General features: G+C 47.9%; 1 protein-coding gene across 3 annotated transcripts in view; it reads right to left on the bottom strand.

Moving 5' to 3' along the window:
• EFNB2 (ephrin B2) overlaps positions 1–6,019 on the bottom strand; it is a gene marked incomplete at both ends in the record, with an annotated part of 40,879 nt that extends 34,860 nt beyond the window's left edge. For all 3 annotated transcript variants that reach the window (XM_080719907.1, XM_080719908.1, XM_080719906.1), the window contains one exon: positions 5,898–6,019. In XM_080719907.1, the coding sequence (XP_080576033.1) occupies positions 5,898–6,019 (122 nt within the window). The remainder of the gene's footprint in view (positions 1–5,897) is intronic.
• Between the last annotated feature and the right edge of the window lie 6,534 nt (positions 6,020–12,553).

Here is a 12,553-nt window from a genome sequence, read left to right on the forward strand (position 1 = left end):
AGGCACTTGAAGCGTGTGTAGCCATCAGTATTTTCAATGTTTTTAAGTTCCTGAAGAAGTGCTGAGACTTTTCTTTCTGTAAAGCCATATGGGAGGTAACAGAGAAACTCTCCCCTTTCTGGCTTGCCCCAATTGCGGATGTAACGGCATGTGACCCAGTCGAGGACTCCATGGTTTATTCTGTTTAATGACTAAAGTGGAAAGCGTAGAAGCAAAAACAAAAGCCCAGCTGGCAAGGCTGCTCAGGGCAATGAGAGTCAACAGCGTGGAGGTGTGGCTTTTTTGTTTTTCACTTTAAAGCAGGTAGCATCATCATTTTTATAATCCTGTAATTGACACTGAGGGAGTCCATCTCATCCAACTCAAAGGTTACAACTCACATTTATGAGTAAAGTATTATCTCAATAAAGCCCACTAGTTTTGACAGATTGGATGAATTCATTTTAACTAAAGCTAAAATCACTTTTTTTTTTTTTTTTTTTTTTACAATTTTATAACCCATTTCTTTAAGGAAAGACAAAACTCACAGAACTTGACAATGTGTCAAGTTTCCGAGGCTCCTCTCAGGCAGCGCAGCCCTGAGAGATGGCTGGAATCAAAAGGCCTCTGTTTTCTTTTCAGATAACCCCAGCCCTACCCATCCTCTCCGGTCTCTGTTGAGGCCCAGCAGGTCCCTGCCTGAAGCCCAAAGAGATGAAGGGCCAACCGGGACGACCGACCGCGAGGTGCAGTTAATCCTACAGGATGGCTGCCACTGCCAGGCCAGGAGTTAAGAAGGAAAAGCTTCCAGGCCCTCAGGACTGCGGTGATCTGAAGTTTTAATCAGCCTCCATCTCACTCTATAAAAAAGGCAGTCAATGCAACCCACCTTTGCCATATTATCCTCCACCAATGAGCAAGAACTGAGCAGCTTTTCTTTGCTGCTGCAGCCACGGCAGACCACAAGTGGAGCTTTCATACTTTCTAATCCCAGTTTCCAAGTCTGTGTGGTTCTCACATAATACCCACAGCCTGGAGCAAGGGCCTTCGCCTCTGCGCCCCTTTCAGGGACGCGTCATTTCTAACATCAAGCTAATCTATATGTTGCCATGGCTCCCTCCTTTATCTGCCTTTACATCTTATGAACTGCATGGATTTACCACATTATTTTTATCTGAAAGACAGAAAATGGTGGTTTTATTGCCATACAATCAGATTACTGCTGCTAGTTTCTCTATGCCTTTTTACCATACTTCAATCAAAAGGGATCAGTTTCTTTATGCTCTGCCCTTGATTTACATTACATCTGTAAAGACCCAGTCTGGGTTGTAATCCCCTTATTAACTATGACCAGGGTTGATTTGCCTAAAAATAAAAGCAAATTGTGTCAGACCCTTTCACTTTGTTTTTGATTCGGAACTACAAAATGGATTACTAAAGAAATCTTCAGAGTTCACACGGCTAGTATAGTGCTGAATTTAAAATGAGAATTAAACAAGTTAAACAGGGGAGCCATGTCAACGGTTTACATTTTCCATCATGGGAGAAGGGCTGAATTGCTTATGTCTTTGTATTCTTTGGCTTTATAGAGACAATGAAGCCACAGGAGTTTTTCCAAGCTGTTCGGAACATGTCCCACTTGCTACCCCTCCTTCTTTGCCGTTCTTGTTCCTCCCCCAGCCCCATTCTAATTCCCCCCTTAAAAAGAGGGGGGTGGCCCTTGCCTGAAAGAGCTAATTCCTGACCACAAGCTTATAGTTCTATGGGTTCTGCATATTTTAATCAAAATATTTTAAACAGTTGAACACTCGTCTTTAAGGCTCTACTCCACAACACAAAGGGTGAGCTCATAAGCAAATCTATGTAGATGTATAATAAGTGACCTGAAAAACAGGTTCTTTATGTCAGCAGCCAAAGGAGGCAGAGATTAAGCAAGACATGAGGGCCATTTTAATCACCTTCCCTTTAAGAGTGCTTCTTTTTGTCTAATTTACAATGAAAGGTTTTAAGAATAAAGTTTTTATAAGATGTTAAGGAAATGTCTTTCCTAAATTTTTTTCATTAGGGTCTACACTCTATTTCCTTCTCCCTGCCACTCCCATCCTTATGACGCACCACGGCAGTCGTACTGAGATCTCGCCAGCGCTTTCCCATCGGGTGGACACACTCTGCCCCTGGAAGTGGCATTTGAAGCCCCCGGGAGCAACCTGAAGTATTTCAGTGGGAGACAGGATGGCCAGGACTTGGTTGCTCCAATGACAATGTCTGTCTGAGGCAGTTACCATGCTGATCCACCAACCAAGGGACTCGCCTCAGTAAGTGTACCGATAAGAGGCTTAAGATAATTAATATAAACATCCCAACTGTTCTCCAGCTGACTATGGAGAAACCATTCCAGTGGGTAGCTTAGTTTTAGGTGGTCTCTGGGTGATTCACCTGTCTTCACACTTTAGCTTCTGACTCAGCAGGGTGAGGAATGCTGGAGTCATTTGCATTTCTTTGTATCAGTAGGACAAGTGTCAACAGCTAGGCTTTGTGGAAGATTTAGAACCAAGTGCTTAACCAATCATCTTAACCTCCAGCTCCGATTTCTGAGACTTGAAGCTGTAATTGTTGGGGTTAAGAAGTGCAGTCCCGAGACACACGATTCTCAAATAAATTCTCATCTGAAAAAGAAGGCTAGCCAGCTTGTTGCGAGACGGCCGCTTCACTCGGCCTTTGTGCTCTGCCCGGCTCAGTCGTCCTGTGGAACGACGACAGTCCATTACCTACAGTTTATCATCCTGACAAGATGCGGGGAGTGTGGATGTGAGCGCACTAACAATTCCACCCCTGGTGCTTTGTGCTTTTTTTCTGTCTATATTAAAACCGACAAGATTAACCCAAACGCAAACTCTGGAGCATAGTTCAAGGGGCCATTCAATTGGTGCTGAATGTGCATTTGTTTACCTACAAAAATAAGAATTTCAGACACAATGGAAGGCAGGCCGGCGTGTATGTTATTGAATGGGCTGTTTAAACAGCACTACCCATTGTAGTTTATTTTATCAATCTGACAGGTCTGTATTTATTCAGAGCCTGACTCGGGTGAGGTCCACGTATTAGAGGTTATCTGGATATTTTCCAGCCATTCTTTTTCTATCAAGTAATCAATATCAGGAATTCAGTATTGTGTAGACAAAAATTACATGTGAAAAGCAAAATGCTTTGCCAATTAACTAGTACGTGATGCATAGAGAATGACAACGTTAGAAGAAATGAATGCTCGGCTGAGATTTTCCAGAAACTCAATGTCATTTATTCTAGAATTCCATCAGATTTGTTCACCCTACGCTGAAATCGTCTTTTTTTTAATATCCAACTATTTTATTTTGGCAAAATATCATGCTTGGGGCAGAGGGAAAAGTTCTATTGAAATGTTGATTCAAAATGGAAGCTAGGCTTTGCTGTTCTCTTCTGAATTAAAAAAAAAAAAAAAGCTTCAAAGACCTAAGGGGCATCAGAACCTATGGGCGCGCTGTGACTCGGAGTGGCCACTGAGGTTTCAGCACACAGAACTCCGGATTATTACAGAAACTCTCGGGGTGGAAGCACAGACAATGTTATTAAAGTAGTTATGGAAACCGGGAGTTGACAAAGGACTTTCTGGACCCTGTATGCAAACAGCTGCCGGGGGCTCCCTACGTCGACCACCTGCTAAAAAAGCTCACCTCCAGTGAAAGAAATCTAATTACTGACGCTTGCTTCCTTGCAAATGAATTGTCCCACTGTTCCCCGTTCCTCCAAAGTGATGTGAAACTTCCATGCATTGGATCACCTTCCGCCACACCGTATTTACTGACTGAAACTTTCCCCTGGAAATAAATACTCAACTTCCCCAAGTGAAGCAAGCTCCTGGCACCAGCTCGGGTTGTATTCAGTCTCAAACTCAGAAGAAAGGTTTTCATAGCATTGCCCCAGGAAGAAGTCTTTCGCATCTCCCAAGCTAGCACTCGGCTGCATACTTTCCAGAAGGAGATCTTTTCCAGAGACGCATCATCCAGCCCCTCAGTGGAGCCATTATCAGGAGAATTTAAAAAGAAATCTTAATGCTCAACACAGAACAATCACCCCAACACAAAGCCGGCAACAGAGCAAGGCGGGCTTTTCCAAAATGCAGGCCCCTCGCAGGTCTAATCCGTGACTGCGGCTCGGAAAAATACTCATCTCAGCCTTCAGAATGCCGAGTGAAACCGCCATCCTTCTGCCCCAGTATGTGACGAAAAGAAAATCTTACTGTGTGAACCTTCGGCGGAAAGAATTGCTCTGCCCCCCCAAAAAAACAAGTAGGTATTCCTCCTCCTCCCCCAGAAACGCACAACTAATGGTTAATGAAATCGAAAAGATACATATGCGAAGCGCTAAACGCAGAAGGGTTGGCGAGAAATTCTTTCCACTCGATTTAAATAAAAATATGAAGTCGGCGGGGGTGGGGGTAAGCAGCCCCAAAGAAGCGGGCAGTGAAAGTGAGGCGCGGAAGCCGCAGCCTGGGGGAGGGGCGCGGCCGGCCGCGAGCATCTCGCAGGGAAGAGTGACCTCTGTAGGCGGCGCCCCGCGCACCACCTGGCGCCTCGCGACGCGGCGGAGACGCCGCCGCCGGGACAGCACCTACCTGACCTTAAAAAAAATTCCTCAGATAATCACCTGCGCGCGTGGGGGCTGCGTCCCGTAACTTTAAAGGCGAGCAGTGTCTCCAAGCGCCGCCGTGCACCAAGCAAGAGTTCCTGTTTAAATCCATTCAAAATGACGTCTTTCGCTTGTTAAGGGGAGGGGGCAGGTGTTTTGAGTTAATATGTCGGTAAGTTTGAAATATATCACAGTTGAGGCAGTGGATGCAATTCGTTAAGAAAGGTGTAATTTCTAAGTCAACCCTCCTACATCCACGCAGCGCGTGCTCAACTTCAATTAGGCCACCGAGTGTGCTCCTGATGGCGAACGCTGACTCCGGAGCCCGGCCGACGTCTCCGCACTTGCCCCAAGTTTCCCAAGGCCAAAATTCCAAGATGCTATACAGCCCCTTTGGGCTGTGGTTCGGAACATAAGCCGAGAATGAGGCAATAGGCCGTTCTGGGTGCACGGATGACTCCCAGTATGGCCATACATGTTAAGGGATGGATTGCCGTTTCTAAATGATGCATGCGCCCTGGTAGCCCGGACTGAAAGTTACTCTCCAGCGGCCTGGCTTCCCCCGCTGCGCCGTGAGATAAAATGGAATGGGGTCCAAGGGACCCCATTCCTCCCAGGCCCCCCAAGGGCGAAGGCTCCGAGAGCGGCCAGGGCTCTGGGGGCCCTAGCTCTTACGGAAGGCGCCTCTAAAATCAAGCCGGCTCTCAGGGCTGCGCAGAGTTTGGGGCGGGGAGAGGCCGAGGTGCTGCGGGCGCTCGGGGAGAACCCGAAGGCCCATGGCCCGGGCGGGCGGGGAGCGGAGGGCTCGCCACCGAGTTCTCCCGAGCGAGCCAGCGAGCCCCGGGTGGCCCTCGCCGGTGCCGGGCGCCGAAGCGCACGCCATCCGGGCGCCGCGGGCGGCACGGTGACCGGGCTCGGGTCCCCGAGCGTGCGCCCCGGGCCCCGGCCCGCCGCCGCCGCCGCCCACCCGCCGGCGGGGCCCGGCCCGCGCCCTGCCTCGGGCGGCGCAGCATCTCCGCCCGCGCCCGGAGCCCGCCGGCCCTGCCGGGGCCGCTTCTCGGGCTCGGGAGGGAGCGAGGGCCAGGTGTCGCCCTCGGACACCTCGGACGGCCACGCCAGCCGCCCGCGGAGGCGGCGCGTCCCCACCGAGTGCGAGGTGCGGGGGGGCGGGGACGGAGCCGGGGCTGCAGACCCGGGCGCGGAGCTCCGCCGGCCCGGGCGGCGGGGATCGCGGGGTCGCGGACGCCACTTACTTGGAGTTGGAGGAATTCCAATAGATTGGCTCTAAAACTATCGATCTGGACATCGCAGTTCTGCATAAAACCATCAAAACTCCCCAGCAGTACTTCCACACGGAGTCCCTCCTCGCGGCCATGGCCAAGCCGCTCCCAGCTCTGCGCGCTCGGCGACGCGGAGGGACGGGCGCGGGTCGGCGCCGGTGCTCGGGGCGGCGGCGGCGGCGGCCGAGGCCAGGTGCGCGCCCTCGGGCCTCAGGGCGCGGGGCGGGCGGGCTCGCGCGGGGCGCGGCGGCGCGGCGGGCTCGGGGCTCCGGGGCGCCGCGCCGGACGCAGTCGGGACGGCCGGCCCCCGTGCGGCTCCAGGGTGCCGGGCCGGCGCGGCGAGGAGAGCGCGCGGGCCGGGACAAAGGCCCGGGGCGGCGAGACGACGCGGCGCGGGCGGCGGGCGGCGTCCGACGGGGCCGCGGACTATAGATCCAGGGGAGCGGGCAGCGGCCCGAGCGCAGGGGCGCCGCGTCGGCGCGGCTCCATGTCCCGGGGCGCGGAGCGGAGAAGGGCGCCCGCGGGCGCGCGGGAGCTCCTCGGTGCCCTGAGCGCCCGGCCGCGGGGCAGGCAGGAGGGCTCTTGGTCCGCGCCGCGGGCGCCGACTCGCGCGGGCCTTTGTGTGCGGGGAGGGCGCCGGGACCGGCTCGGTGCGCGGATCCTCGCTCCGCCGGCGCCGCGGTCCCCGCCGAGGAGAGTCAGCGCGGCCCGCGCGCTGTCAGAGCGCTATAAACGCGGGGCCCCGCCCCACGGCGCGCAGCCCATTGGCCCGCCGCGCGGGAGCCGCGCTCTGATTGGGCCAGCCGCCCGTCCGTCCGCTACCCCTGCTCGGCATTGGGCGCCCCCCGGCGGGGCGCCAGCTGACAGGTGAGCCCCGCCCCCGGCCGGAGCGGAGCGCCGCCGAGCCCACCGCGCCCCGGAGCTGCCGCGGGGGTGCGCCCCGCTCCCCGAGCGGCGGGCGGGCCTCCGGGGTGCCGGGACACGCCGGGATGGCGCGCGGGCGGCGGCGGGCGGCCACCAGGGCTACCTGTACCCGCGTCCGGCCCGAGTCGCTGCGTTCCTGGCAAGTGTTCCAACTTCTACGGAAAATGTAGAGGGCGAAGCTCTCCCTTGTGCCCTCGGAGGGCAGGGCGCAGGCTTTGGGATTCGACCTAAAAGCAGACGTCCGGGTCTGCGCGGGGCGCACTGCCCGCACGCGCTCGCCTCGACCTCCCCGCTCCCTCCCGGCGCTCGGGGACCTCGGTGCCCAGCGCGGGCCCGACCTAGCCCGGGGCGGGGACGCGCGATCGGCAGCCCGGGCCGGCCGTCTGGCCCGCGCCCCCCGCGCCCCGGCCGCCGGGCACGCAGACCCGCGCCCGCGGGACGCCAGGGGCGTGGGGCGGACGCCGCGTGCGGTGCGGTGCGGTGCGGAGGCCGAGCCCTGGCGTCCAGGAGCCCAGCCGCGGGGACGCGCCGGGGCCCTTCACTCCGCCGCCTTCCACGGACCCACAGCGCCCACTAGCGCCCGGCCGTGCTCCTCGGCTCCTCGGCGCACCCGCTCGCCTCCCCAGGGTCCGGCATTCTGCGAATCCAAGTCCAAAACTGGATCTTCTAACACGCCCCAAAGCGGGGAGGACAAGGTGTAGGCACGGCACAAATGTACAGTTCGTAGTTTGACAAAAATTAAATATGTCGTATGCCCTCCGGTTTTGTTTTTAAGTGCTGTCCATGCCAGATATTTTCCAGAGTAGTAACCAGACAATACTCCCAACAAATCGTGTATCTTGAACCAGATTTCCCACTAAGCTAAACTTAAACATGTAAGGTAGAAGCCCTTTAGTTACTTGCTAGTTTTTTCATTTACTCATCTTTTTCTGGAGATTTCCAAGGTGCCTTACTCCCAAGTATCTTAAGTTGACTAGTTCAGACAGACACAGTAACACGTACTAAGTACTGGATATACTCATTCTTCCAACAAATCCGAGATAAAACCTTGAGATAGTTTTAAATATGCCGCCAACGTGAGGAAATAGTTTTTAAGATTCAACGATGGTATGGTTTGTACCTAGTGGCAAATTCTCAGGGAAGACTAACGGGCCAGGAGGGGAGGGGTTACCGGATGAACTGCACAAGGGTACGGACTTTAGTGCTTTGGGAAATCACTTAAGGAATTAATTTAAATCTAATAAAGTTAGCCCCGTGATCCTTTAAAAGAACTGGGTATCTCTGTATTGCTCATATTCAGCAACACGTACACTGTGAAACTTAAGCTGTGACCTCTTTGCTCCCACATCCTCTCTCCAAGTAAACTAGAGGAAATAAAGGAAATTTGCATTGTCTGAAAATAACCCAACTTCCAAAAATACCCTTTTCAGTAAATTAGATATTCTGACATCCAAAGTATTTCACCTTGAGGACATTGTAAATATTTAAAAACTGCTCCCATTTTAAAAAAGTATTATGTGTATATTTAGTGAAAAAAATCTTTCAGAAAAATTCCTTTATGTAATTTTTAAAGTGTAAAGACATGTATTTCTACCATCTCAGTAAATATGAATTTGCTGTAGAAGCTAAGTGTAAAGCATCAAAATTGCAAACAATTTTGAAATGTCAATGGTCCACTTCTGTTTAAGTGATTTTGACAACTGAAAGCACCACCTCAAGCTACTTGTATTTATTACCGTGCTTGCACCATGCCAGCCAAAAACGTCATCCTGGCACATATAAAGACCAAGAGACTCATAAGCAAGCCAAGCCAAAAATCTTCATCAAGTGCGATACCTTTGTAATTGGACTTCATCTTACAATTAAATTCTTGGTTGCTTCTGACAGTTTGTAATTTTACCAGAATGGACTTAACCCCTGGCCAAAATACAAGATTTTATTTCAGCAGAGGAAGTCACTGGTTTCCTGGAGTTAAATTTTTAAAAGTATAATAAAGAATTGGAAGTTTCAAAAAGTCAATTACGTTAATAGAAAGTTCAGTAAGTGTACACAGCAGTTGTGTAATTTGCTTTAAAGAGCACAACAGATTTTGCCCTAGAAAACGTACTTTACTAATGTGCCTGCCCCTTTGAATTCCTAAATTTTAGTTTTTAGAACTTATCTGTTCTTTTTACAATATTGCAGCAATTCTGACATACTTCAAAAAGACATCATACCTAAACTGTAATATTGCAAAATAATGGCTGAACTTAAAGAGCAGTTTCAGCGATGAAGCTTCTCTGTGACGGTCAAGCTTCTGAAGGTGCGCCTTTGTTTTGGGAATTGTTTCATATAAGTCACTCAAGTTTTTAGAACTCTTGCATCAAATCAATTTTTTTTCCAATTTACAGAGATCTTTCTAGAGTTAAATCCTTTTTAAAAATTGCCATACACATGTTTTTACTGTTAAAATGTTATCACAAAATGGGCATCTTATATTAGAGCCTTATTTATCTTTAGCAAGAAATTCGATCTTAGGAAAATTCTTTTTTTCTCTAAGAAGTATCATGACAAATCTCATCTCACAGACTTGAAATATATTGTGGAAGCAAAATTCCCAATTTTCTACTAGTTCACCCAAGTCACCAGCATAACCAATGCACACACAGCACCCTTGGATACAGGTATAGCTCCAACTAGCTTGGACATCTGGCATAAACTTTTATTTCATTATTTGCAAACCAAAAAGCTTGAAGAAGTAGCCAAGATCTCTTTCATCCCTCCAAACTGACTTCAGCAGTGTGGTGGAGAATGGAGCAGGCTACGCTGGCCATGCTTCAAACAGTACTTAGCACTTCCATCCTAAGCAGCATTCCCATTTTATGAATTGACTTGATACATACCTGGCATGGAAATTAAAGGGCAAAGGATAGTTATAAATACATAAAGGAAATTACAGACGGTAGTTATTTGCTATTTCCCACCCTGGGTCCTTAACTTTTCCACCCACCCCCACACCACTCATTTTTCTGTGGCCCTGGGGATTGAGCCCAGGCGCCTATTCCCTCTGAGCTACATCCCCATCCCTTTTTACTTTGAAACAGGATCTCTGTAAGTTACCACAAGCTGCTCTTGAACACTGACCCTCCTGTCTCAGCCTCCGAGTACTGGGGTTACAGGTGTGCACACTAAGCTCCGTCTCTTTACAAGGCTTCTCAGCACTTAGAACCAACTGCAACCATATTCCGTGGCTCCTCATTTTACCCACCACATACTCCGCTTTCATAGCTTACACAAGGACCATCCAAATGCATAGTGAACGCTTTTTATTGCAACCTAGACTGAAGGTGGTACGCAGCAGTTGTCCCAATCTTAGGAAATATGCTGGCATTGCTAAAAACACATAGGTAAGAGTGGTGGCACACACCTGCAACCCCAGCACTTGAGGGTGAGAAGGTAGGCAGGTTCAAAACCAGCCTCAGCAACTTAGCAAGATCCTGTCTCAAAATAGAACATAAAATGGGTCTGGAAGAGTAGCTCAGAATCTAAATACCCCAAGGTTCCATCCACAGTGGCACACACTGAATGAGTATACATACCCACAGCTCTGGATGTGATCGTAAAACTGCTAGAGCTCAGGTATTAATATACTCTTCATTGGCTCAAGAAAGTTTAAAGTATAAAAATGGGAATGTTACCACAACCTCCTTCTCATCAACCACTGGAGGCTCAGGAACAGAGTAATCTTTTCAAATCCAACTTCCAGTTAACTGTTTAATTTGCAAATTCAATGATTTACCAATGGACATATTACTAATTGTAATATGTCCAAATAATAAATAATAAAAATAATAAAATTTCACAAACAATAAAATGATAATAAAAATAAAAGCAAGCATCTATTTACAAAATCAAAGTTCCAAGGAAACACTGAGGGACAATGGGAAGTTCACACACACACACACACACACACACACACACACACACACACACACAGAGTTCAGTCAGGACTCCCCACTCCTCTTCCACTGCTTCCTAGTTCCAAATCCTTTACTAGGAACTGTAAATACAAGATATTAGTCAATACAATCCACTCATAAGCCAGCAATGGCAACCGGGTATACGATGTACAGTGCAAGTGTATTAGAAATGCAAATCTAGAGTGCTGTGCCACGAGGCCCCCACCATCATGGAGAACTTACCTCTAAATGAACAGTATTTCCAAAACTACAAATAACAAAAGGTTATCCAGTGAAGGAGTCAAGACCACTGTTAAATGGCAGTTCAACAAAGGGGCTTTGATGCCTATCCTAGACTTGTAAGAGAGCCCCTCTAGGTCTTTGATAATTATTAAAACCTCCAGTAGAATGGTCACAAGACTTTCCTGGAGTGAATGAGGAGACTCAAAATTAGCCTGTCTATAGCATTTCTCATGGCCAGTAGTGAAAAAAAACAAATTTCTCTGGGTCTAAAGGGGCAGAACACGAAGACACTCAAAATCCAAGTTTAGCTAAGAGTAATAGTTTAGGGAGATTTTTAAGTGACTAAATAGAACTTTAATACAAAAAAATATGGGAACTAGAAATGATAGAATTGAACTACTCAAGGATTCTATGTTTATTTTATTACATAAAATTAAAACCATTGAAAATACTTAAAGTGGCAATTAAAAAAAAAGCTGACATATACTAGTACAATAGAGAGTAACCATGTAATTGGCTACCTCTTAAGGGAAACTAAGTCTTAAAATATAAGCCCCTTCCCCTATTTGAAGCATGAACGAGTCCTCACAACAAGCTAATTTAAAGGTTTAGTTTATACAATCAATAATTCTGCAAACTCCACAATATAAATGGCAAGAACTACATGTTTTGAATACTGTAATAAAAATAGTTCATTAGTTCATTCTATAATGCATTGAGAATAACCTAGGAAAACAAATTGTGAACGAAAGGCATATTTAATAAATTAGGGAACATCTGAACTACCTTTATAATATGTACACAAAGGCAGCAGAAACAAAGGAAAACAAATTACTACATTGTTGTAGTACAGAAAAGATTGGGTGTATAGTACTAACAATGACATCCTCCTTCCTGCAGCCTGGCAAAGCACAGTGGGTAGATGGTTACCAAGCACACAACTGCGTCTCTCAGGAGTCTCCAGAGCAAACAGATACTGCAATATGTCATAAAGCAACTTACTATATTTCAGACCACATGTGGCAGTAAGAAACTTAAAAAATTAAAAGGCACACATAAGCTAATTTCAAATATTTCAAGTCCAGGCTACTTTCTTTAGATACAATGTTTTAAACACTAGTATAGCAAAAACAATTTTTAAATAAACATTTCCAAAAACTTGAATATACAACTTAGGAACAATGAATCTGAATTGAAAAAAAAGTACATTTAAAAAAATAAAGTATAAGAAACATGAAATAATTACAGGTAGCCTCTACTTAAGAGGATTCACAGGCAACCTATTTTTAGGGAAATAAAGTGAATGTTTTATAGTAATAGGTATCATGTTTATTAAAAGTTCTCACTACAGTTCATGCCTACTGAAAATTCTATCTTTAGAGAAATTTAACTGATTTATTCCTTACCACAATTAAAACTCATTGACGAGCTCAAAACTAACTAAAGCAATGGCATTTTTCTTAGCATGCACACACTATAAAATAATCTACCATTTAGTCATCTCATTAATTTATGTTTTCAATC

This window comes from Muscardinus avellanarius (genome assembly GCF_963383645.1).
Source record: "Muscardinus avellanarius genome assembly, chromosome: 2".
NCBI lineage: Eukaryota > Metazoa > Chordata > Mammalia > Rodentia > Gliridae > Muscardinus > Muscardinus avellanarius.